General features: G+C 49.7%; 1 protein-coding gene across 2 annotated transcripts in view; it reads right to left on the minus strand.

The window, feature by feature from the left end:
• Nucleotides 1-26097, minus strand: part of LOC140394110 (protein sidekick-1-like) — a 360429-nt gene that overhangs the window by 206376 nt on the left and 127956 nt on the right. For both annotated transcript variants that reach the window (XM_072480961.1, XM_072480960.1), the window contains exon 10: nt 14006-14115. In XM_072480961.1, coding sequence (XP_072337062.1) covers nt 14006-14115 — 110 coding nt within the window. The remainder of the gene's footprint in view (nt 1-14005; nt 14116-26097) is intronic.

Genomic DNA, 26097 nt, shown 5'->3' on the forward strand with positions numbered 1-26097 from the left:
AGGCTTCCTGCAGTTTAAACATCGCCTGCCTCTTGCAGGGCAGTGTTTCTTTAAGTGGCCCTTGCCGCAGTTCGAGCGCGTCATGACGTCGGCGTCCTGACGCTCTGCGCAGTGCAGGTGTCGGCCGCTTCGTTATCCCGTTCGCATCGTGCATGCGTGGGGCCCTGGGAAAAGCACACAAAATGGCCACTTTCATCAATGCTGAGGCGCTGCATCCGGGAGATGGCCTGCACACTCTCGGCCTCGTGGGAAGCAAGTTTCTCATTTTCAGCCGATTTGTACTGGGCATAGTGATTTTTGGCGTGCTCATGCACTGTGCACATGTCAATCGCGACTGGCAGGGTCATGTGCTTGATTTTCAGTAACTGCTCTCTCAGAGGATCAGAGTGAACTCCAAAAACGAGAGAACATAACATGACATGCTACCAGGAGACTGCTAAAAACGATTTGGGCTCTGATCATGGAGTCAGCAATATCACCAAAGTTGCAGGACAGCGCTAGCAGGCGGAGGTTAGTTAAGAAGGAGTTGAAAGATTCATCTTTACCTTGTCGACGCTGTTTGAATATGTAGCGCTCAAAGATTTCATTGGTGTCCACTTCACAGTGACTGTCAAACTTGTCCAGGATGGTCTGAAACTTTTGTCTTGTCCTGGCCTTCGGTGAAGTGAAAAGAGTTGAAGAGTTTGATGGCTTGATCACCTGCTGTTGAGAGGAGAAGCGCGATCTTCCTTGCATCAGATGCATCCACAAGGTCTGAAACTTCGATGTACAGCAGAAACTTTTGCTTGAATGTCCACCAGTTGGCACTGAGATTGCCGGAGGTCCTGAGCTGGTGAGGAGCCTAAACCTTCTCCATGGTGCTGGTCATCACAGAACGGACTGAGGTAAACTACCCAGATTAAGCAGTCTCCTGGTAGCATGTCACGTTATGTACTCTAGGATAACACAGGCTGCAACTGGATGCAGCTTTAACCAAAAGATACTCCCGACCTTGAAGTTAGTTCAATCTGATTTATTGAACCAGTAGCACAGTTAGCACAGTTCTCCATGAGTTTGACTCTCTGCTAACCTAAGTGTGGTTACTCTGTCTGACTGAACCAGACTAGCTCTTAGCCACGTGCTGGAGGTGTGATACTGTACATACACCCTGACTCACTCTGTAGATGTTCATCAGTGTAAAGAAGCGGAGTGTGAGTGCCTCGTGCTTTTTATAGTGAGATACCACCCCTGAGTGTCCTGCCTGCTCATTGGTCATGTCCTGTTCTCTGTATTCATTAGCTGCCTGTCTGTATATAATTATCTGCATGTTTGCATATCATGACAGGTAGGGATTATGGATGGTTGGTGGGCCAGGAGGGCAGGGACAAGAGTTGCATCCGGAATAGGTAAACACGATCCAGGAGTTGGCATGGTGGTGTCGTGAGCAGTTACCACCCCCCCCACCCTAGCACTTCCCCTCCACCCTTTTCCATGGTGGCTCACGCCTGCGGAGGGCCCCCCCAGCCGAGCTCCCCCCCCCCCCCCCCGAGCACTGGGGCAGCAAGCTCAGCACCCCCGGGCACTTTGTCTGTAAGCAAAGACGGGTACTCACCTCCTCGGCTCCCCACAGAAGACCTTCCGCCAAGTTCACATCTTTCAAAAGGAGTACTTTTTTCCCAATTAAGGGGAAATTTAGTGTGGCCAATTCAGCTACCCTGCACATCCTTTTAGGTTATGGGGGTGAGACCCACACAGGCATGGGGAGAATGTACAAACTCCACATGGACAGTAACCCGCGGCTGAGATTTAACCCGGGTCCTCGGCACTGCGAGGCAGCAGTGCTAATCACTGCGCTACTGTGCTGCCCTTTTCAAAAGGAGTCGGTGCCAGCGTGACCACTTACTGGGGAGGCTGCTGAATGATGGGAGGCCGAAGGATAAAGGGTGGCCCCTGTTAATTGTACGGAAATAGGGCTTAAGTGATGATAATTGGTTTCTCGCCACGTTACAGCGAGATCCCGATTCCGCCTGCGGGCCGGTTGCATCGCAACCTGTTTGGCGCCTGGCGCGGTTCTCGTTTTCTGCCTCTCCCGCTATTCACCGGCCTCGTTTCGCTTGAGCGTAACCAGGCCGGAGAATCGTGCCCAAAGCCGTTCTAGAAAGTTAAAAATGCTACCAAATTTCACCTAATGGTGCAATGATTGGACTTGTTGGCCTGGATTCGCTGCCTCGCGACGCCAGAAACGCGATCGGGTGGAGAATTGGACATCCGGCCAAAATCAAGGTTCGTGTCAGGTGCCGAATTGAACGCCATGCTCCGGTCCCTTGCTTGTGGCGACAAGGTATGTAATCCACTCTGGTAGCAACATACGAAACCGGCATTTGCATTTCATTAGCGGATTGGACCCAGTATTCACTGGGCCTCTGCAATGTTGCCCCTCTCAGGGAGAGGTCACAAGTGTGCGGTTCACTACAGGTATTCACATGTGGGGACGAGGCTTCATGGCTGCTGGGGGAGACAGAGACAGTAAACACAGTTTTTAAAATGTCAAAAATTGTTGCACTTGCTGGGGGGAGAGAGAGGGGGGTGGGGGGGGGGGGGGGGTACCTCCCAGGCCTGGGAGTATAGCAGGAACAGCTTGGTGATAGCTCCGTGGATTCAGGGATCGGGACAGCCGGGCTCAGACCGCCATTGCAGCAGTATCTGTTTTAAATTCACCCAATTGGAACAAGTTACAGGGCCCTGGTTGCTCATGCTGCTGACTACTCACTGTGTGTTGTACATGTTCACAGAGCCTCTGGTCATTTGGGGCCCATCCAGGCCGACTCTCTGGAAACCCTCAGACCCCAGCTGAGCCATCAACAGGATGGGTGAGGCCAAGCTCAATCAGTGACCCACTAGATGCTGCCACTCCTCGGTGCACTTAGCACAAGCACAGCCCCACTGCAGGGGATTATCAGAACTCACCCCAAACAAGGGACACATGCACCTTGGCCTTTGGCCCCCTCCCTGACACACTGTCCCACTCAGGGCAGAGGCCTCACCAATGAAACCAGCAGTGAGCGAACTCCGCAGGATCAACAGCTATCCCTAAGCCCTGCCTGCCCACTGGCCCACTCCTCGCAGCCATCCTGCACCCGGACAGGTCACAACATGTGTCTCACCCAGGACCCACATCATGCTGCAGCTATGCTCCCAGAAAACACCCACTCCCCTTGCTCAGCCCCATCAGTAGGACCTGTCCACATACAAGCCTGTAAGCATGGAAGCGATTGGTGGCGCACGGTGACCCTTTTCATCGCACAACCAGGTAATGGGATAACACGGTCCACCCACAGTAAACTCTGTTGTGTTATGCTTCTTCACGTAGCATAAGCTGCTTCCTTGATGTATACTCTGACAAAGGAAGGTTCAGACTTGGAGATAGATTAACACATTTATTGAACAGTTAACAATTCTCCTACTTGGGTTCGACTCTCCTGCTAATCTTACTATATGAACTCAATCTACCTAACCCGTCTGCTCTAATCCATGCGGTGGGTGTGATGCTTCCTGACCCGTGTCTCTGAGTGTCGCCTGTGGAAAAGAGAAAGAGTATGTGTGCCCTGTCCTTTTATATGGGTTGCCCCCTTGTGGTAGTGTCACCTCTGGGTGTCTTGACTGCCCATTGGTTGTGTCCTATCTTACTGACCTATTGGTTGAATGTCTGTGTGTCATGTTGTCTCTGGTGCTCCCTCTAGTGTTATCACCACAAACTCCAGTGGGGAAACAGGACAGGGGCCGCAGAGCCCAGATACAGATTGTGGCGGCCACCGGTACCCGCTGACAGGGAGGGTTGGTGATGATATAGGCTCCCCACATCATAGGCCCAGTGCCACTCATTGCTGGTGGGGATAGGGGTGTAGTATGGCAGGCAACATATCGGGAGGAATGGCCGAGGGGTGGGGGTGAGATTGAAGGTGACATGGGGAGGGTGAAGCTGAAGTGCAACTCAGGGTCACTGTGTAGCCTGTTGGATTTGGATGGGCAAGGGAATACCTGTCTTGCAAACATGTCTGCTCTTTCCCCCCCTACAGAGAATTAATTTCAGAGTACCGTCAGGAATGCTAGTCATCTACCTGGCCGCAGCTGTCCTTGAGGACGCAGGGAGGTTGCAGGCACAGGGCCTGCTCAGGGAGCTCCTGCACAGGAGGTGCCTGCCCCAGATGAGCAGGGGCCAGCCGATGAGGCTAGAGAGCTAGCCATCCAACAGGCTGAGGAGGAGATGAGAAGGAAGCGCTGCATCAGGCCACGTCTATACTTTCAGCTCCTGTCCTACGAGGACCTGTCAGACCGCGAGTGTCACCGAAGACTTCAGCTAACCAGGGAAAACGTGCAACATCTGTGCAGATGATGGTGCACCAGGGACCGCGGCGTTTGGAGGAGGATACCTGCAACCAGTGGCCGTCAAGGTAACGGTCGTCCTGAACTTTAATGCATCTGGGTCTTTCTAGGTGCCGAGTGGGAATCTGTCTGATATTTCGCAGACATTCGTGCACAAGTGCTGTTTCGATGCCCTATATTTCTGGGCAGCGGACTATATAACCGTTAATCTGGACCATGCTCAGCAAGATGCCCGGTCAGCTGGATTCGCAGCTAGTGTTGTCATGCCCGAGGTTCAGGTGGTGATAGATGGGACACATGTCCCCTTACATGTACTGGCTCATTCAGGGGGTGCCCTTCATCAATAGGACGGGCTTCCACTCCCTGAATATTCAGTCGGTGTGCGACCACTAGTTGCACATCATGCACATCTGCCCATGATACCCGGGCAGTGCGCAGAACGCTTACATCCTGGTGCACTCGTCGGTTCCCGGCACCTTCGAGGCATTCTCTCAGGTGAGGGGTTGGCTCTTGGCTGAAAAGCGTTATCTGCTGAGGTCTTGGCTGATGAAGCTCATCTGGAGGCCCCAGACTGACGTGGAGAACCCCTATAACGACACCATGCAGCGGCCAGGAGCGTTACTGAGCGGTGCATCGGCGTCCTGAAGATGCAGTTCCAATGCCTGGGCCTCGCTGGTCGGGCCCTCCAATATAGCCCCAGGAGGATCTCTCCCATTGTGGTGGCCTCATGTGTCCTGCATAACATCACACAGCAGAGCGGGGGCATGCTGGAGGAGGAAGAAACGGGCCTCATCTGACGAGGAGGGTGGCCAGGAAAACAAGGCATGGGGCTGGCACGACAGGTTGCCAAATGTGTGTCCCAGGGCCGTTGAGCGCCGGATTACCTGATCACTTCAAGATTTGACAACTACGGGGCCTGACCACAGTCACCCTGCCCCACCTCACCATACTTCCCCCACACCCCCCTCCAAGTGGTGCCCCTTTCCCTATAGCCGCTCACACCCTCCCATGTCCCACCTCCCTTCAATCTATCCCTACCCCCCAGCTCACTACAGGGCGATGGCCCTGAGCTCGCAGTCTCAGCAGGTCTTAACCACAGGATTCCAGAGGATGACTCGCTGTAAGATGAGCTCTGCTGTTTCTCTTCGTTTGACAAACTCTGACTCCTGCCTTCAGGATCGCGTTCCACTATCCACCCGGGTGATCCCTGCACATGTGATGACCATTCCATCGCACAGGCACATACTATCTCTGCGGGAGGGGGGTGAGTCATTATGGAGATGGTGAGAGGTGATGGGTCACTCACTGGGCAAGCTGAGCTACAAGGCGGCCTCACATTTCTGGCCTGGGTGCCGTATCCCGCGTCATCCTCCAACATCCACACCACCAACCTCGGCACATCCCTCCACCAGCACAGCAAATCCCTCATACTCTTCAGACAACGGATTTAAGCAGGTCGCGATTTTGGTGCAAAGGTGCTTATTCGTGACTATTTACAGTAATGTGCCCTACCTCTAAACTATATACTGCATCCATGCCAACTTTACTGGTGTCTACCTTCCATTGCTTTCATGGCCAACCGCTCCTTCTAGGTGTGACCCCGGCCAGCACATCAGACGTGGAGGCAACCTGCCAGGTTTCTCGTCCCGTAACCTGAGGTGGCCGTCCTCTGGAAAGCCTAAACCTGGATGGGCCCGGCCAACTTTTGGGTGTTGTCGTGTTGTTCACCCTGGGGTAAACAGGGATTGCACACGATGCAATTAACTGATCACGTATACACCAAACGAAGGCATTGGTTCAATAAAAGAATTATTGAACTCTAGCAACAAAACACACACAGCTGCCTGTGGGTTTACTCTCTACTACCCTAAGTAAACTAAAGCTAACTATCTAGACCAGGCTAGCTCTGATCCACGTGTTGGAGGTGTTGAATGATTTGTACACCCTGACTATCACTATAGCTATCACCAGTGGAAAGAGGCAGAGTGCTGATGCCTCGTATGTTTTATAGGATTAAGTCCCCCTCTGGTGTCCAGTCTTGTGATTGGCCGTGTTCTGTTCTGTACATTGATTGGCTCACCTGGATGTCTGTCACTGCCTGCTTTTACCTCATGATGTGCATGGGTACATATTATGACAGGTGTCACTGGTAATGAGCTGCCACCCTGTTCTGTCCGCTGCCAATCAGATGTGCCAGTGTCAGCTGGGGGAGGACTCAGAAGCGGCGAGGTATTCTAGCATCTTCCTTGCGGGAGGTACTGGCCTTGGCCTCTTCACGTCCCCCTCCTTCAGGGTGCTCGATGGACTCCGAGCTACTCCATGGGACGGAGGTAAGGCCGGAGTGGGCTCCAGCGACTCCACCGTCACCTGGCGCTACCAGTCCTGGAGGCCCGCTCTCGCCTCACCAAAGTCTCAATGCCCTCACCCGTGAGCACTGGGACTGGGTCACATCCCTCGGCGACTGACAAATGTCCCTCAGTGCCTCGGTCATACCCCTCTGTGATTGGCCCAGGTCAGCCAGAGCCCGGCCAATGGTCTCATCGCACTTGGCCTTGACTCTTTGTGCCTAGGCCAAGCTCTTGAGTGTCGCAGTAATGCCCACGGGGTCTGGTACGTGGTTGCCTGTGATTGAACTCCCCTGTCCTGAATCGCAGCTACCTCCTGCACAGTGTGCTCCAAGCCTTGGACGTCTTGACCCATGGCTGTGACTTTATCACCCAAGGTTTCCCCCGTGGACGCCACCGTTCAATGTCGGTCTGAGTACCACTCATTGTTGGCACCATCTCCTGCAGCAGAAGGGGTTGGACGTGGTTGGACTCCACCAACTGAACCTGCAGGTGCTGGAATGCTGCTGACACGCCCTCCCTTAGACCCTGGATCTGCGTCTGCATCTCCACAAGTGATGGCATCATTCTTTCCAGAAGCACGGTATCTGTCTGTACTACAGCTGATTCCTGGGATCGGGCAGGCGTCCAACTGCCCGTTCCCTTGGGAGTTCCTACCTCCATCTGATGTGCTGCAACATGTGTGTCGTAGCACCAGATTGTAACCCAGGAGCCTCTTCACTAACATGACCCACCGAGCTGATAAGTCTCTGGGATGGTGGAGGGTGCAGGTGAATGCAATGCTGAAAAGTCGGTATCGTCCCCGACTGGTCCTCCAGAGTGAGGGACGGGGGTGATGCCAGGGGCACAGAGGTGGTGACTCACCCAAGCTGACCTAAAGAGGTCGTTCATCTTTTTTCAACGCTACGTGTCAGTCCGCCTGATGAGGCCTACAGCACTCGCCGCTCTGCCACTTTCGCTCAAGCCCATTTGACGTCAGCGTGCGGTAGCCCCCTGCCCACCCTGGGGAAGAGGGTGTTCCTTCTCTCCTCCACCACATGTAGCATCCTGTCAAACTCAGCATCGGTGAACCAGGGGGCAGGTCTCTGCAGGGCCATCTTCTTGGCTGGAATGAGAGTGGGTGGGGAGGAGTGCGCTTATAAGCAACTCCAGCTTGTCAAGCTCTCCAAAGCCAATTCCAGCCTCAGCGAATCTGATATGGCAGGAATTAGAATTGCTCTAGTTTTTGTAAAGTGTATTTGGTTTGTATAGTTGTGTTTATTTTGTAATTTATAAAACAAAAATCTCTAATAAAAACATTTAAAAGAAAGAATTGCTCTGGTTTCACGTGGGCAGAGTGCTGGCTCATCAGCATATCCTGGATTGTTCCAGAACTAGTGCCCCGAACGGGAACGCACACCTCATGCAATTCAGTCCCGGCGACAACACTTAGTCTCTCAACTAAGAGAACCCCATTGTTTCAAGAATGATAGAGCGTGAAATTATGTTTCAATACAGTAGAAAACTATCCAAGTAACAAGTATGGCTTAAGTCCTGCAGACTGTGCTTTGTTAGATGGAATGAAGGGGTGTGGTTTTTTTCACCTCACATTCAAGCTTTTTTGGGTTCCAAAGGTGCAACACTATTTTAATCACAAGGGTTAGCTGCAAGTGATTAAACACAATTTCTATTTGCCACATATGACTGCATTATAAGCACAAGTCAGTGAGTTTAAAAAAAATGTCTACTGCACTGACATATTGTTCCCGCGTGCTGCAAAAATGGATGACCTGCCAAGACCACCCACAAAGCAGAGTTTACACTTCCAGATCAAGATGACCAGATTGCTCATGACTGACAGAATAAGTGCTGCAAAGGGAATGTGTCAGTTTAGTCTGAATGATCATACCACAAAGTATAAATGATTACTTTATTTTTTCATATTTCATTAGGTTATGACAACAAAGAGCCCTTCAAAATCTTTCATCTTCCCATGATGGCACGGATGCTTAAAACTATTTCCTTGGAAGTTGCTAGTTAGGAGCAGGGACAAAAATACTTCATTGAAAAGCAACCCAGTCTCCAGATTATAGTGCGTGATATAAAAAATATTTCCATTTTCTCCCACGTGCATAAGGCTTACTCCCGGATAGATTTCTTTGTTCTGGGCAGGGCGCTCATCCCGAGAGTGGGGGGGACGGAGTATTCGGCCATAGCCGTTTCGGACCATGCCCCGCACTGGGTGGAACTGGAGCTGGGAGAGGAGAGGGACCAACGCCCGCTGTGGCGGCTGGATGTGGGACTGCTGGCCGATGAGGTGGTGTGTGGGAAGGTGAGGGGGTGTATTGAAAGGTACTTGGAGGCCAACGAGAACGGGGAGATGCGAGTGGGGGTGGTATGGGAGGCGTTGAAGGCGGAGATTAGGGGAGAGCTGATCTCCATCAGGGCTCATAGGGAGAAGATAGAGGGAATGGAAAGGGAGAGGTTAGTGGGGGAGATCTTGCGTGTGGACAGGAGATACGCAGAGGCCCCGGAGGAAAGATTACTTGGGGAAAGGCGACGGCTCCAGACTGAGTTTGACCTGCTGACCACGGGCAAGGCGGAGGCACAGTGGAGGAAGGCGCAAGGGGCGACTTACGAGTACGGGGAAAAGGCTAGTCGGATGCTGGCGCACCAGCTCCGTAAGAGGGCGGCAACGAGGGAAATAGGGGGAATCAAAGATGGAAGGGGAGCCACGGTACGAAGTGCAACGAAAATAAATAAGGTATTTAAGGACTTTTATGAAGAGCTGTTCAGATCCCAGCCCCCAGGGGGGGGAAGGGGGGATGAGGCGATTCCTGGACCAGCTGGGGTTCCTGAGGGTGGAGGAGCAGGAGGCGGTTGGTTTGGGGGCACCAATTGGGCTGGAGGAGCTGAGTAAGGGTTTGGGGAGTATGCAGGCGGGGAAGGCCCCGGGGCCGGACGGGTTCCCGGTGGAATTCTACAGAAAATATGTGGACCTGCTGGCCCCGCTACTAGTGAGGACCTTCAACAAGGCAAGAGAGGAGGGAACCCTGCCCCAGACAATGTATGAGGCGACAATCTCCCTGATCCTAAAGCGAGACAAGGATCCACTGCAATGTGGATCGTACAGGCCGATTTTGCTCCTCAATGTGGATGCTAAGCTATTGGCGAAGGTACTGGCCATTAGGATTGAGGACTGTGTCCCGGGGGTGATTCACGAGGACCAAACGGGATTCGTAAAGGGCAGGCAGTTAAATACCAATGTGCGGCGGCTCTTAAACGTGATAACAATGACATCGGAGGAGGGAGAGGCGGAGATAGTGGCAGCTATGGACGCAGAAAAAGCCTTTGACCGAGTAGAGTGGGAGTACTTCTGGGAGGTATTGCGCAGGTTTGGGTTCGGGGGAGGGTTTATTAGATGGGTTAAGCTCCTTTACAGCACCCCGGTGGCGAGCGTAGTGACAAACCGGCGGAGGTCAGAGTACTTTTGGCTGTACCGAGGGACGAGACAGGGGTGCCCCCTGTCCCCCCTGTTGTTTGCATTGGCGATCGAACCCTTGGCCATATCACTTAGGGAGTCTCAGAAATGGAGGGGGATAGTCCGCGGGGCAGAGGAGCATCGGGTATCGCTATATGCGGATGACCTGCTGCTATACGTGGCGGACCTAATGGAGGGGATGGTGGAGGTCATGCAGACTCTGAAGGAGTTTGGAGAGTTTTCGGGCTACAAGCTTAATGTAGAGAAGAGTGAGCTTTTTGTATTACAGGCAGGGGACCAAGAAAGAGGGATAGGGGACCTACCGCTGAGGAGGGCGGAGTGGAGTTTTCGGTATCTGGGGATCAAGATAGCCAGAAGTTGGGGGGCCCTACATAAATTGAATTTGACGAGGGTGGTGGAGCAAATGGAGGAGGATTTTAAAAGATGGGACATGCTCCCGCTCTCGTTGGCGGGTAGGGTGCAGTCGGTCAAAATGGTGGTCCTTCCGAGGTTTTTGTTCGTGTTTCAGTGCCTCCCCATCGTGATCACCAAGGGCTTTTTCAAGAGAGTAGGTAGGAGTATTATGGGGTATGTGTGGGCAAATAAGACCCCGAGGGTTAGGAGAGGGTTCTTGGAACGCAGCAGGGACCGAGGAGGGTTGGCTTTGCCAAACCTAGAGAGTTACTACTGGGCAGCAAATGTGGCGATGATCCATAAGTGGGTTATGGAGGGAGAGGGGGCGGCATGGAAGAGGATGGAGATGGCTTCCTGCAAAGGAACGAGCCTGGGGGCGTTGGTAACGGCACCGCTGCCGCTCTCGCCGACAAAATACACCACAAGCCCGGTGGTGGCGGCAACATTAAAGATCTGGGGCCAGTGGAGAAGACACAGGGGTGCAATGGGAGCATCGGTGTGGTCCCCGATCAGGGGTAACCACCGGTTTGTTCCGGGGAAGATGGACAGGGGTTCCAAGGCTGGCATCGGGCGGGGATAAGAAGAACGGGGGACCTGTTCATTGACGGGACATTTGCGAGTCTAGGGGCACTGGAGGAGAAATTTGAGTTACCCCCGGGAAATGCATTTAGATATATGCAGGTGAGGGCTTTTGTGAGGCGACAGGTGAGGGAATTTCCGTTGCTCCCGGCACAAGAAGTTCAAGATAGGGTGATCTCGGGGCTATAGGTCGGGGAGGGCTAGGTATCGGAAATATACCAAGAGATGAAAGAAGAGGGGGAAGCGTCAGTAGAAGAACTGAAAGGTAAATGGGAGGAGCTGGGGGAGGAGATTGAGGAAGGGCTATGGGCCGACGCCCTGGGTAGGGTTAATACCTCTTCCTCGTGTGCCAGGCTCAGTCTGATACAATTTAAGGTGGTTCACAGAGCGCATTTGACGAGGGCGAGGCTGAGTAGGTTCTTTGGGGTAGAGGATAGATGTGAAAGATGTTCAGGGAGCCCGGCGAACCATGTCCATATGTTTTGGTCATGCCTGGCATTGGAGGGGTTCTGGAGAGGAGTGGCGGGAGTAATATCCCATGTGGTGAAAGTCCGGGTCAAGCCAAGCTGGGGGCTAGCAATATTTGTAGTAGTGGATGAGCCGGGAGTGCAGGAGGCGAAAGAGGCCGGAATTCTGGCCTTTGCGTCCCTAGTAGCCCGGCGAAGGGTCTTGCTATTGTGGAAGGAGGCGAAGCCCCCTAGCCTGCAGGCCTGGATTAATGACATGGCGGGGTTCATAAAATTGGAGAGAATTAAGTTTGCTTTGAGAGGGTCTGCACAGGGGTTTTACAGGCGGTGGCAACCTTTCCTAGATTATCTCGCGGAGCGTTAGAAGAAGGTCGATCAGCAGCAGCAGCAACCCTGGGGGGGGGAACGAGAGACTGTCTGAGGGGATGGACGAGCGGGAGATAGCATGGAGGGTGGGGGGGAAATGGTACGCGCGGCCAAGAGCCAGTGTATAAAGCTATGTAAATATACCATCTTGCCTTGTATATATCTTGCTCAGGGAGAATTTGCGTTATTTTGTTATGGGGTGGGGGGGGGGGGGGGGGGGGTTATTGTTTGTAAGGGGAAAAAAGTGTTGTTAAAAAACCTTAATAAAAATATTTTTTTAAAAAAAATATTTCCATGAAGTTATGGGTATGGCTTGGTCTTCATTGTTGAGGCAATACAGAGGCTATGTTGAGGTTATCAAAGAAAAGTTTTGCAAAACGTTTCTACGCAATTCCTTTGAAAATATAATTTCTGTTTTTGTTGTTCTGGTGACTTTTTGTGCTCAATGTGAACAAATATCCTGGGGAACAAAATTCTTCTTCTTTATTAATTTTTTCAACCACTGTCAGGTGCAAAATGGTTAGACATAAAGCTCCCTCTATAACACCCAACAATGTGTATTAACCCTAACATAGAACATAGAACATTACAGCGCAGTACAGGCCCTTCGGCCCTCGATGTTGCGCCGACCTGTGAAACCACTCTAAAGCCCATCTACGCTATTCCCTTATTGTCCATATGTCTATCCAATGACCATTTGAATGTCCTTAGTGTTGGCGAGTCCACTACTGTTGCAGGCAGGGCATTCCATGCCCTTACTACTTCCTGAGTAAAGAACCTACCTCTGACATCTGTCTTTTATCTATCTCCCCTCAATTTAAAGGTATGTCCCCTAGTGCTAGACATCACCATCCGAGGAAAAAGGCTCTCACTGTCCACCCTAGTCAAGCTTCTGATCATCTTGTATGCCTCAATTAAGTCACCTCCTAACCTTCTTCTCTCTAACGAAAACAGCCTCAAGTCCCTCAGCCTTTCCTCATAAGATCTTCCCTCCATACCAGGCAACATTCTGGTAAATCTCCTCTGCACCCTTTCCAATGCTTACACATCCTTCCTATAATGCGGCGACCAGAATTGCACGCAATACTCCAAATGCGGCCGCACCAGAGTTTTGTACAGCTGCAACATGACCTCATGGCTCTGAAACTCAATCCCTCTACCAATAAAAGCTAACACACCGTACGCCTTCTTAACAACCCTCTCAACCTGGGTGGCAACTTTCAGGGATCTATGTACATGGACACCGAGATCTCTCTGCTCATCCACACTGCCAAGAATCTTGCCATTAGCCCAGTACTCTGTATTCCTGTTATTCCTTCCAAAATGAATCATCTCACACTTTTCTGCGTTAAACTCCATTTGCCACCTCTCAGCCCAGCGCTGCAGCTTATCCATGTCCCTCTGTAACTTGTAACATCCTTCCGCACTGTCCACAACTCCACCGACTTTATTGTCATCTGCAAATTTACTCACCCATCCTTCTACGCCCTCCTCCAGGTCATTTATAAAAATGACAAATAGCAGTGGCCCCAAAACAGATCCTTGTGGTACACCACTAGTAACTGGACTCCAGTCTGAACATTTCCCATCAACCTCTGATGGAACGCCCTTTGTGTACTTATGTGAATGTTTTCACTTCTCCTATCTGCCATCCTATGCTGCTCGTAACTGGTTTGAAACTCTCACACTCTTTTCACATGCAGACCTTATTGTTCACAGACACCTTCAGCCCATCAAACCAGGGATGGGTGAAAACCAACTGGCAATGGCAGAGTGCTAACATTCTCACGAGTCATTCCACCAGATTCTTTAATTTCATTTTCCACAGAAGCTTTATGCAAGAGTAAATTAGAATATAATAATGTGCTTAAATTAAGGTTAAAACAAGTAAACAAACTCCACATGCCAGTGTCCTTTGACTTACCTGTAGTATGTGTAAGGATATAATGATGCGCTTACATTAAGGTTAAAACAAGTAGACAAACTCCACATTCCAGTGTCCTTTGACTAACCTGTAGTATGTGTAAGGAGTTAAATTTGGGATCTCTAACATCTGGGCATCTGGTTTATTCTCTGTTTCGTACAGTAAAACCCACTCTTCATCATCTCCAATCACTCCAATCTAAGGATGAAAACATTAACTGTAACTGATGCTGGAATCTATGTAGTAAAGAGGGAAAAGCTGTGAGACTATTGTTAAAATGAGAGATTCTATTATTGATAGAAGCAAACAGGTAAAAGGTAAAACATCATTAATTCAAAGCCAAAACAAAAGAAATGGCGATTCTACAGTTTTGATATGTAATACTTTGATTTAGATTAAAACAATTGGTAGTTTAATTAGCTGTTACAGTCCAAGTATAGAAAAGTTACAATCCAGATAATGAAGTTAATTTGCGGCACCAATTTTATAGTGCACAGAGAATGTACAATTCAAATAAATACTTTTTTAAAACAGATTATTACAAATAATTTGGGTAATAATAATTTCATTTCCTCATATATGTATTGCTAATACTTAAAGGATTAAACATCAGACTTCTCCATGTTTGCTGCCAAGTGCCTTTTATGGATTAGCTGTGAAAAGGTTAATTAATTTTGGATGAGTCAGATATTTTCCACCTCTCGTGAAGAGAGAGTCCTAACACTAAGGTCAGACCTTGCTGCTGGTGATTGCAGTATCTTCAGTTAATGTCTTTGGAATAGCTTTAAATCTGCATTGTCAGCACACTTGTGATTTTCCCTAATCTTCAAAGATCAGCACCAGGAATTTCCTATATGTACTCAAGTGCAGTCCAATGCTCTGTTTATAGAGAGTAGTTTCTCCAAATATACCAGGGTTTGCATATGTGGCAATGAAGCAAGAGACATTTCCTCCAGCTTTTCTCGAGAATCAGCTCTCTGCATTGAGTCTGCCTTTCTCTGTCTGAGATACAGAGATTTTAAAAATCCCCTTTCCCCTAGCCCCCCCCACCTGACAGAGCCTCAACATGTGGCTGGGCTGGAAAGAGATCTGGCATGAGGAGGTAAAGAGACAATAGAAGAAAACAAGCCAGAAAAAAATATTGAAGAAGGGTTTGATATCAAAAATTTTGATTCACTCGCAGGGCTAAAAATTTGTCTTTCCCCTTCTTTAGATGCTGGGGTCGTGCTTTGCAAACTGCTTGCTCTGGTTCCACTGAAGGTGGGCAACTTGGTGCACCGCCTAATTTACCTGATTGTAGCATAGGGCTGAGTGGGACCTCTACCCTAGCTTCCTCTAAATAAGCAAGGGTGTCTTACTGCAGATGTACAGGACCTTGGTGAGACCACACCTGGGGTATTGTGTGAAGTTTTGGTCCCTTTAGCTAACAAAATATATACTTGCCATAGAGGGTGTGCCTTGAAGGTTCCCAAGACTGATTCCTGGGATGGCAGGATTGTTGTGTGAGGGGTACTTTTTGGATGAGTTGATGTGGGATTTCTAAGGAACCGGTGAAAGTGGAGGACCTGGAGAACAGGGTGAGTAGACAGTATTTGAGGATCGTGGGCCTGCCTGACTGGGTGGAGGGCTGGAGGCCGACTGAGTAGTTTGCAGACATGTTCACCACGTTGATGGGGGTGGGGGAAGAACCCTCCCTCTATGTGTAGGACGGGGCCCATTGGTAGCTCCGGCCGAAGCCTAAAACAAATAATCCACCAAGGGCTGTCATAGTCTGCTTCCACAGTTACACAGGAGAAGGAGAAGGTTTTGAGTTGGGTGAGCAGAAGCGAAGCAGAAGTGGGAAGGCATTGGAATAAGTATTTACCAGACGCTTATGGCGGAGTTGGCAAGAAGGCAGATGGCCTTTGGTCAGGTGAACAGCAGCGGTGTGAGGTTTGGAGTGGTCTACCCGATGAAGCTGAGAGTGACTCACAATTCAAAGGATTTCTATTTTGAGATGGCGGACGCGTTCGCGAAGGCTGAAGGACTGGGACTGAGATGTTGATTTTGACGATGTGGACTGGGATCTTTTTTCTTTGATTTTTTTCACCGTTGTTTTTACTTTTTTTCCCTGTTTTCGGTGTTTTTATTGTTGTGTGGGAGAGGAGCCGGAGATTTAAAAGCGGGCGAAGAGCCGGAGATTTAAAAGCGAGAGAGGAGCCGGAGATTTAAAAGCGGGCGAAGAGCCGGAGATTTAAAAGCGGGAGAGGAGCCGGAGATTTAAAAGCGAGAGAGGAGCCGGAGATTTAAAAGCGGGAGAGGAGGGAGAGGAGCCGGAGATTTAAAAGCACGGGAGAGGAGCCACCACCTCTAACCTTAGGGGTTGAGTGAATATCAGGTGAGCTTTCTTTCTTTTTCTTGTTTTATCCACAAGTTATCTAGAGGGGATGGCAGTACAATGTTTCTCCTGCAGAATGTTTGAGGTGAGGGACACTGTCAGTGTCCCTGCTGATTTCACCCGTGGGAAGTGCACCCATCTCTAGCTCCTCAAAAACCGCATTAGGGAACTGGAGCTGGAGCTGGATGAACTTTGGATCATTCGGGAGGCAGAGGTGGTCATAGATAGAAGCTTCAGGGATACAGTTACTCCGAAGAATGAAGATAGATGGGTGATGGTGAGAGGGGCTGGGAAGAAGCAGTCAGTACAGGGATCCCCTGTGGTCGTTCCCCTTAGTAACAAGTATACCGCTTTGGATACTGGTGGTGGTGGTGGTGGGGGGGGTGGGGGGTCTACTTACCAGGGATAAGCCATGAAGTACAGGTCTCTGGCACAGAGTCTGTCCCTGTTGCTTAGAAGGGAAGGGGGGGAGAGGAGTAGAGCATTTGTCATTGGGGACTCCATAGTTAGGGGAACAGATAGGAGATTCTGAGGAAATGAGAGAGACTCGTGGTTGTCTCCCAGGTGCCAGGGTCCGTGAATATCTCGGATCGTGTTTATGGGATCCTTAAGGGGGAGGGGGAGCAGCCCCAAGTTGTGGTCCACATAGGCACACACTACATAGGTAGGAAAAGGGATGGGGATGTAAGGCAGGTATTCAGGGAGCTCGGGTGGAATCTTAGAGCTAGAACAAACAGAGTTATTATCTCTGGGTTGTTACCCGTGCCACGTGCTAGCGAGACGAGGAATAGGGAGAGAGAGAACAGTTGAACACGTGGTTACAGGGATAGTGCAGGAGGGAGGGATTCAATACCTGGATAGTTGGGGCTCATTCTGGGGTAGGTGGGACCTCTACAAACGGGATGGTCTACATTTGAAACAGAGGGGTACCAATATCCTGGGGGGAAATTTGCTAATGCTTTTCGGGAGCATTTAAACTAATTCAGCAGGGGGATGGGAACCTGAATTGTAGCTCCAGTGTACAGGAGGTTGAGAGTAGGGAGGTCATGAGTAAGGTTTCAAGGTCGCAGGAGTGTAACGGCAGGCAGGAATGTGGTTTGAAGTGTGTCTACTTCAACGCCAGGAGCATCCGGAATAAGATGGGTGAACTTGCAGCATGGGTTGGTACCTGGGACTTCGATGTTGTGGCCATTTCGGAGACAAGGATAGAGTAGGGACAGGAATGGTTGTTGCAGGTGCCGGGGTTTAGATGTTTCAGTAAGCTTAGGGAAGGTGGTAAACGAGGGGGAGGCGTGGCATTGTTAGTCAAGGACAGTATTACGGTGGCAGAAAGGATGTCTGATGAGGACTCATCGACTGAGATAGTATGGGCTGAGGTTAGTAACAGGAAAGGAGAGGCCACCCTGTTGGGAGTTTTCTATAGGCCTCCGAAAAGTTCCAGAGATGTAGAGGAAAGGATTGCAAAGCTGATTCTGGATAGGAGCAAAAGTAACAGGGTAGTTGTTATGGAGGACTTTAACTTTCCAAATATTGACTGGAAACGCTCTAGTTCGACTACTTTAGATGGGTCAGTTTTTGTCCAATGTGTGCAGGAGGGTTTCCTGACACAGTATGTAGATAGGCCAACAAGAGGCGAGGCCACATTGGATTTGGCACTGGGTAATGAACCAGGCCAGGTGTTAGATTTGGAGGTAGGTGAGCACTTTGGTGATAGTGACCACAATTTGGTTACATTTACTTTAGTGATGGAAAGGGATAGGTATATACCGCAGGGCAAGAGTTATAGCTGGGGGAAAGACAATTATGATGCGATTAGGCAAGACTTAGGATGCATAGGATGGGGAAGGAATCTGCAGGGGATGGGCACAATTGAAATGTGGAGCTTGTTCAAGGAACAGCTACTGCATGTCCTTGATAAGTATGTACCTGTCAGGCAGGGAGGAAGTATTCGAGCGAGGGAACCGTGGTTTACTAAAATAGTTGAATCACTTGTCAAGAGGAAGGAGGCTTATGTAAAGATGAGACGTGAAGGTTCAGTTAGGGCGCTTGAGAGTTTCAAGTTAGCCAGGAAGGACCTAAAGAGAGAGCGAAGAAGAGCCAGGAGGGGACATGAGAAGTCCTTGGCAGGTAGGATCAAGGAAAACTCTAAAGCTTTCTATAGGTATGTCAGGAATAAAAGAATGACCAGGGTAAGAGTAGGGCCAGTCAAGGGCAGTAGTGGGAAGTTGTGCTTGGAGTCCGAGGAGAGGCGCTAAATGAATATTTTTTGTCAGTATTCACACAGGAAAAAGACAATGTTGTCGAGGAGAATACTGAGATACAGGCTACTAGACTAGAACGGTTTGAGGTTCATAAGGAGGAGGTGTTAGCAATTCTGGAAAGTGTGAAAATAGATAAGTCCCCTGGGCCGGATGGGATTTATCCTAGGATTCTCTGGGAAGCTAGGGAGGAGATTGCAGAGCCTTTGGCTTTGATCTTTATGTCATCATTGTGTACAGGAATAGTGCCTGAAAACTGGAGGATAGCAAATGTTGTCCCCTTGTTCAAGAAGGGGAGTAGAGACAACCCCGGTAACTATAGACCAGTGAGCCTTACTTCTGTTCTGGGCAAAGTCTTGGAAAGGATTCTAAGAGATAGGATTTATCATCATCAAGAAAGGAATAATTTGATTACGGATAGTCAACACGGTTTTGTGAAGGGTAGGTCGTGCCTCACAAACCTTAATGAGTTCTTTGAGAAGGTGACCAAACAGGTGGACGAGGGTAAAGCAGTTGATGTGGTGTATATGGATTTCAGTAAAGCGTTTGATAAGGTTCCCCACGGTAGACTATTGCAGAAAACACGGAGGCATGGGATTGAGAGGGATTTAGCGGTTTGGATCAGAAATTGGCTAGCTATTAGAAGACAGAGGGTGGTGGTTGATGGGAAATGTTCAGCCTGGAGTTCAGTTACTCGTGATGTACCACAAGGATCTGTTTTGGGGCCACTGCTGTTTGTTATTTTTATAAATGACCTGGAGGAGGGCGTAGAAGGATGGGTGAGTAAATTTGCAGATGACACTAAAGTCGGTGGAGTTGTGGACAGTGCGGAAGGATGTTGCAGGTTACAGAGGGACATAAATAAGCTGCAGAGCTGGGCTGAGAAGTGGCAAATGGAGTTTAATGCAGAAAAGTGTGAGGTAATTCATTTTGGAAGGAGTAACAGGAATACAGAGTACTGGGCTAATGGTAAGATTCTTGGTAGCGTGGATGAGCAGAGAGATCTCGGTGTCCATGTACATAGATCTCTGAAAGTTGCCACCCAGGTTGATAGGGTTGTTAAGAAGGCTTACGGTGTGTTAGCTTTTATTGGTAGAGGGATTGAGTTTCGGAGCCATGAGGTCATGTTGCAGCTGTACAAAAACTCTGGTGCGGCCGCATTTGGAGTATTGCGTGCAGTTCTGGTCGCCGCATTATAGGAAGGATGTGGAAGCATTGGAAAGGGTGCAGAGGAGATTTAACAGGATGTTGCCCAGTATGGAGGGAATATCTTATGAGGAAAGGCTGAGGGACATGAGGCTGTTTTCGTTAGGGAGAAGGTTAAGAGGTGACTTAATAGAGGCATACAAGATGATCAGAGGATTAGCTAGGGTGGACAGTGAGAGCCTTTTTCCTCGGATGATTTTGGCTAGCACGAGGGGAGATAGATATAGGACAGATGTCAGAGGTAGGTTCTTTACTCAGTGAGTAGTAGGTGCGTGGAATGCCCTATCTGCAACAGTAGTGAACTCGCCAACACTAAGGGCATTTAAATGGTCATTGGATAAACATATGAATGATAATGGAATAGTGTAAATGGGCTTTAGATGGTTTCCCAGGTCGGCGCAACATCGAGGGCCGAAGGGCCTGTACTGCACTGTAATGTTCTAATGTTGTTTATTCTCCCCACTCTGACTGTATGGCTGGGGGGCGGGGGGGGGGGGGGGGGGGGGTGTTGATGCTTGCTTTTAATGGGAGTGTTGGGTGGGGGAGTTGGAGGTGCTTGGGGAGGGGAGGGTTGCTAAGTGTGTGTTTGGGAGGAGGCGGCGGCTCTGGCAGGGGTCGCCATGCTAGCTAGCAAAGGTTGGCTAGTGAACAGGAGTGTGGTGGGGGAGGGGCCACGGTCATTGGAGCCTGGTCGAACAGGTTTCAATGGACTTAGGAGGTGTGAATGGAGGGGGAGGGGATCGATACAGGGTGAGGTGTTTGCAAGAGGAAGTGAATGGGGATATGGGGATTCTGGGAAGGGGGTGGGTGTTGATGGTGGTTAAAGAATGGGGCAGGTCCTGGCTGCCGGACGGGTGATAATGGCGGACAGAAGGGCCGTGGGGGAGAAGCTCCCGGTCAGAATGGGGATGTGGAAAGTGCGACTGTTGGATGGTTGAGCGGGACCAGTGAAAAGGGCAAGAGTTTTCTCACACTTGAAGAGTTTGGAAACTAATGTGGTGATGCTACAAGAGAACTATCCGAGAGTGAAGGACCAGATGAGGCTCAGGAAGGAATGGCTGAGCCAGGTGTTTCATTCGGGGTTTGATAGTAAGGGCTGAGGTAGATTGGGCGGGGGGCTTGACCCGTGGAGGTTTTTGCACCCACGGGATCAAGAGTATTCGTTTTTTTTGCTGGCTGGTCTCTAGGATTGATTATTTTTTGTGGTGGGAAAGGCGCTGTTAGCTGGAGCTTAGAGGGCAGAGTATTCGGCAATTGTGATTTCGGATCATGCTCCACATTGGATGTGGTGCTGGAGAAGGGGTTGGCTCAGAAGCCAGGGTGGAGGCCGGATGTGGGGTTGTTGGTGGACGATAATGTCTGTGACAAGCTGGACACTCCCCAGCTTGTCACAGACACTATCATCCACCAACAACCCCACATCCAGCCTCCATTGAGGGGCATGTGGGGTTTAACTGTACGGGGGAGGTCTCACCGTTGGTGGTTTGGGAGGCTCTGAAGGCAGTGGTAAGGGGGAGGTGAATTTGTTTAAGGCTAAGGTGGAAAAGGAGGAGAGGCAGGAATGTCAACGTTTGATAGAAAAGATTCTGAAACGAAAGAGAAAATGCTGGAAAATCTCAGCAGGTCTGGCAGCATCTGTAGGGAGAGAAAAGAGCTAACATTAAGAGTCCGATGACTCTTTGTCAAAGCTGACTGCCAGACCTGCTGAGATTTCCCAGCATTTTCTCTTTCGTTTCAGCTTCCAGCATCCGCAGTAATTTGCTTTTATTTATGAAAATATTCTGGGAGTGGACGGGAGGTACGCAGGGGACTCAGACCTGGGGCTCCTGGTGAAGAGGCCCTGATGTTCGCAGGAAAAGCGGTATATCAGCTGAGAAGGCGGAAGGGGGCCATCTACGAGCATGGGGAGATGGCAGGTCGTATGTTAGCAGGTCAGCTCCACAGAGAAGCTGCATGAGGGAGATAGTTCCAGCTCGGGATAGGGCGGACGAGCTGATGGTGGCCCCGGAACGGGTTCATAAGGTGTTTGAGGAGTTTTATAGAGACTTGTGTAAGTCGGAACCACCAGATGATGAGCGGGAGATGAGGGAGTTTTGGGGGTCATTAGAGTGCCCGAGGGTGGGTGAAATGGAGAGAGCAGGGCTAGAAGAGTCGGTGGGGCCGGATGGGTTCCCGGTGGAATTTCACAAGAAATTTAAGGATAGGCTGGCGCCGTTGTTGGTAGAAATGTTCCTGGACGCGATGGTCAGAAGGGTATTGCTGAACACAATGTGACAGGCCTCCATATCGCTGCTCCTGAAGAAGGATAAGGACCCGGTAGAGTGTGGGTCATATAGCCCCATATATCTGCTGAATGCAGATGCCAAGATATTGGCAAAGGTGCTGGCGTTGAGATTGGAGGTGTGCTTTCCGACGGTGATTGGGGAGGATCAGGCGGGATTCGTTAAGGGCAGACAGCTGTTGTCGAATGTGAGCAGCTGCTGAATATGGTGCTAATTCCGGCAGAGGAAATGGAGTTGGAAGTGGTGGTGGCATTGGATGCGGATAAGGCATTTGATTGGGTGGAGTGGAGTTATCTGATTGCGGTATTGTAGAAGTTTGAGATTGGGCCTAAGTGTGTGGCATGGGTGAAGTTGCTATATCAGGAGCCGATGGTGAGCGCGTGCATGAACAATATGAATTCAGGGTATTTTTCATTGTACCTAGGAACGAGGCAGGGATGCCCCATGTCCCCCCCCCCCCCCCCCTTCTGTTTGTGTTAGCAATAGAGCCCTTGGCCATTGTGCTGAAGAGTTCGGAGTTGTGGAAGGGGATAACGGGGATGCTGCCCTTTTACGCACAAGATTTGTTGCTGTACATTTCGAAGCCAGGCTCCTCGGTGGGGGACATTATGGGTTTGCTTCAAAGACTTGGGGCATTTTTGGTGTATAAGCTGAACTCAGGGAAAAGTGAATATTTTGTGGTTTCCTCTCCAGGGACAGGGGTCAGGTTAGGTGGATTGCCATTCTGTGTGGCTGATGCACGATCAATTGCACAAAGACGAGAGTTGAATACAACTGAGGCTTTATTACACTAAGATGTGTGGCCTCCGACAGCAGTGGCGAAATGGCTTCTGTACGGGGTGCACACATATTTATACTCCGCCTACTGGGCGGAGCCAACACACAGGGACTACCCCCGTACCTGTAGTACAGGGCCTTACCACACATCTCCTAATATATACAACAGTGGTGATTACCACAGTGGCAGCGTCTCATTTTAGGCATCTGGGGGTGCCGGTGGCTCGTGACTGGGCAGATCTTCGGATGTTGAATTGTTCACGTTTGGTGGGGAAGATGAAGGCAGATTTGTTGAGGTGGGATAATCTTCCTCTGTCGTTAGAGGGCCGGGTGCAGGCGGTGAAGATGAACATTGTACCGCGGTTTTTGTTTGTTTTTATTTCAGTGCCTGCCAGTCTTCTTGCCAAAGGCGTTTTTCAAGGCGGTGGATTGGCTGATATTTTTGTTTGTCTGGGCAGGGAAGGTGGCCAGGATAAGGAAGATAGTGCTGCAAAGGGGACGGCAGTCAGGGGGAGTTAGGACTCCTGGATTTGATGTATTATTGCTGGCAGTGAATGCAGAGGAGGTACAGGGTTGGAATAAGGAGGCGGACACTTTGTGGGTAAGGATGGAGGCGGGTTTGCGTAGGGAGGCCGGGGTTGCGGGCGCTGGCAATATTGCCGCTCCCATTGGCTCCAGGGAAGTATTTGGGCAGTCCGGTGATGGTGGCCACGCTGAAGGTTTGGAGGCAATTCCGGCAGCATTTTAAGTTGGGAGTGGGGCTGAGGGTGATGTCAACTAGGGGGATCTACGGAATTGAGCCAGTGAGGAAGGATGCGAGGATCCGGGGATGGGGATCAGGGAGATGAAGGATCTGTTTCTGGGGGGGGCGGGGGGAGGTTTGTGAGCATGGAGGAGTTGAATGAGAAGTTTAGACTGGCGGGGGAGGAGTGTTTCCGATACATGCAGGTGCGGGACTTTGTGAGGAAGGTCTTTCCGACCTTTCCGATAACGCCCGCCTCTTTGTTGTTGGAGGAGGAGCTGTCAGCGGGTGGGGGTGGGGCGGGTTTGGAGTGGGGGATCATCTCGATATTTGGGGGGATTTTGGAGGAGGATAAGGTCCAAGGAGGTGATTAAGGCTAATTGGGAAGTGGAGTTGGGGGCGACGTTGGAGCAGGGATTGTGGTGTGAGGTGCTGCGGAGCGAGAATGCCTCGACTTAGTATGCGAGACTGGGGCTGATACAGCTGAAAATGATGCACATGGCGCACCTGGCAAAGTTAAGGATGAACCGGCTGTTTGGGGAGGTGGAGGACATCTATGATCAGTGTGGGAGGGGCCCTGCTAATCATGTGCATATGTTCTGGTCTTGGCCGAAGTTGGAGGTGAGTTTTCAACACCATCCCAGCGGTTTTGCACGTCGATGTGGAGCCCAGTCCCCTGGAAACCATATTCGGGGTGTCAGACCAGCCAGAGTTGCAGACGGGTGCGGGACAGATGTTTTAGCCTTCACCTCACTGATTGCGGGCAGGTGGGTCCTGTTGGGGTGGGGGTCAGCTTCTCCACCCTGTGCCTTGACGTGGCTGAGGGACCTATTGGAGTTCTTAGCCCTGGAGAAGGTGAAATTTACCCTAAGGGAGGCGAGTGATGGGTTCCAGAAGAGTTGGGGTTTGTTCATTTTGCATTTTGGAGAGTTGGTTACCGTTGACTGTTAAGGGGGGTTGCTTATTGAGCAGGGGTTTAACGTGTTGGGCGTGTTGTTTTTTGTGAAATGTTGAAAATTGGAATAAAAATATTTTTTTAAAAGAAGGAAATAGAGAGACTTCTAGACTTTGGAAAGTCAAGGGGTATAGGGAGAGCATGGTGGTATGGTGTTGAGATAGAGGATCAGTTATAACCATTTTGAATGCCGGAGCAGATTCCAAGGGTCTAATGACCTAAACCTGCTCCTATTTTTTGTTGCTCGCCTGATATGCTGCAGACACAGAGGCATTGCCATTCGTATCCCTGTACTTGTTTTAATGTTGGAGTACGCAGGTTACCTACTCCTCTACAGTCTCTGGCAAATTAAGGAACTCAACAGAGTACTTCCAAACACGTTGTAACGGAAGATGTTCTTAAAAATTGGCTTCACTGCAATTTGGATGCCTGATCCTTTAAGGAATGCTTATGCAGAAACACTCGTGCAGTTCAACATGAGTCGTTTGTTGAATGATTGACCAGTTGCGAGGACCTGCATGATTCAACTTTGGTATCCTGGTTTCACATCAGCTGGTTGAGCAATGTGAGACCACAATAGCAATCTATTCACAGTCTTTCGAGAGTGACTGTAAGAGTGACTAGTGGAGGCACTGCATTAGAGATTAATTTCTCACCTGTATTTTTTCAACAAATGCTGCCTGACCTGCTGTGTGATTCTAACATTTTCCATTTTTCTTCCTAGCTTCTTCCTCCTCATTTCCAAAAGCCAAATCATCCCACATTGTTGGGTAACTATCTCCAATCATATGTCCCAGCCCACAATCCCCATTCTTATGAGTCTTTCTCAGAGGTAGATCTGGGATCATTTTTCTGTGACCTCTGGTACTTTCTTCTAGAACTATGTCACCACACTATCTCCCTCTACCCATCTTCAAAAGACTATCTCTCGCTGTGCCATCAGTCTCCCCAAGTTCATTTCTGTCTTGCTCCTTGTCAACATATAACCTTTTATCATCTAAAAGCACAAAGAAAAAAACACAAATGAACCTGTCATTTGTCACATTTGCTACCTGGTGAGCACTTCAGTGTTCAATTAATTGGTATATTTGCCTATGTAATAACATTGACAACACTCCAAAGGTAACTCATTGGCTGTGAAGTGTTTTTGACGTTCCTTCGTTTACAAAATGGTTCTTTGTGAGGAGTATTACAGAAATGTTAAGTTGTTACTGTTGCTGCTGTTCTCATTGAAGAAAGTGAATGCAGCATAAATTGCTTATCAGCAGATATCAGAATGTATAATTACCTATTCGCCATTTGCTGAGTGATAGCACTTCTTCAGTGAAAGTGGATTCATCAATTGAACAATTGGCATTAAACCAATTAGTTATTGACCTGAGAAAAATTGGAATTGCTCCTGGGGTTTGCAACGAGTGGTGCAATTGACAAATTTGTCTCAATGGAAGATAATTGGATCTGGTTCCAGGTTAACTCTGAACTTATTGCTATTGTGTCAAGGCACTTTGATCATAAACATGAATCACAGCTTGATGTTTATCTAAAGTTTTCTTTCTTCTAAATGAAGAAAACAAGGGCACTTT

Source organism: Scyliorhinus torazame, chromosome 17 (assembly GCF_047496885.1).
Source record: "Scyliorhinus torazame isolate Kashiwa2021f chromosome 17, sScyTor2.1, whole genome shotgun sequence".
Taxonomy (NCBI): Eukaryota; Metazoa; Chordata; class Chondrichthyes; order Carcharhiniformes; family Scyliorhinidae; genus Scyliorhinus; species Scyliorhinus torazame.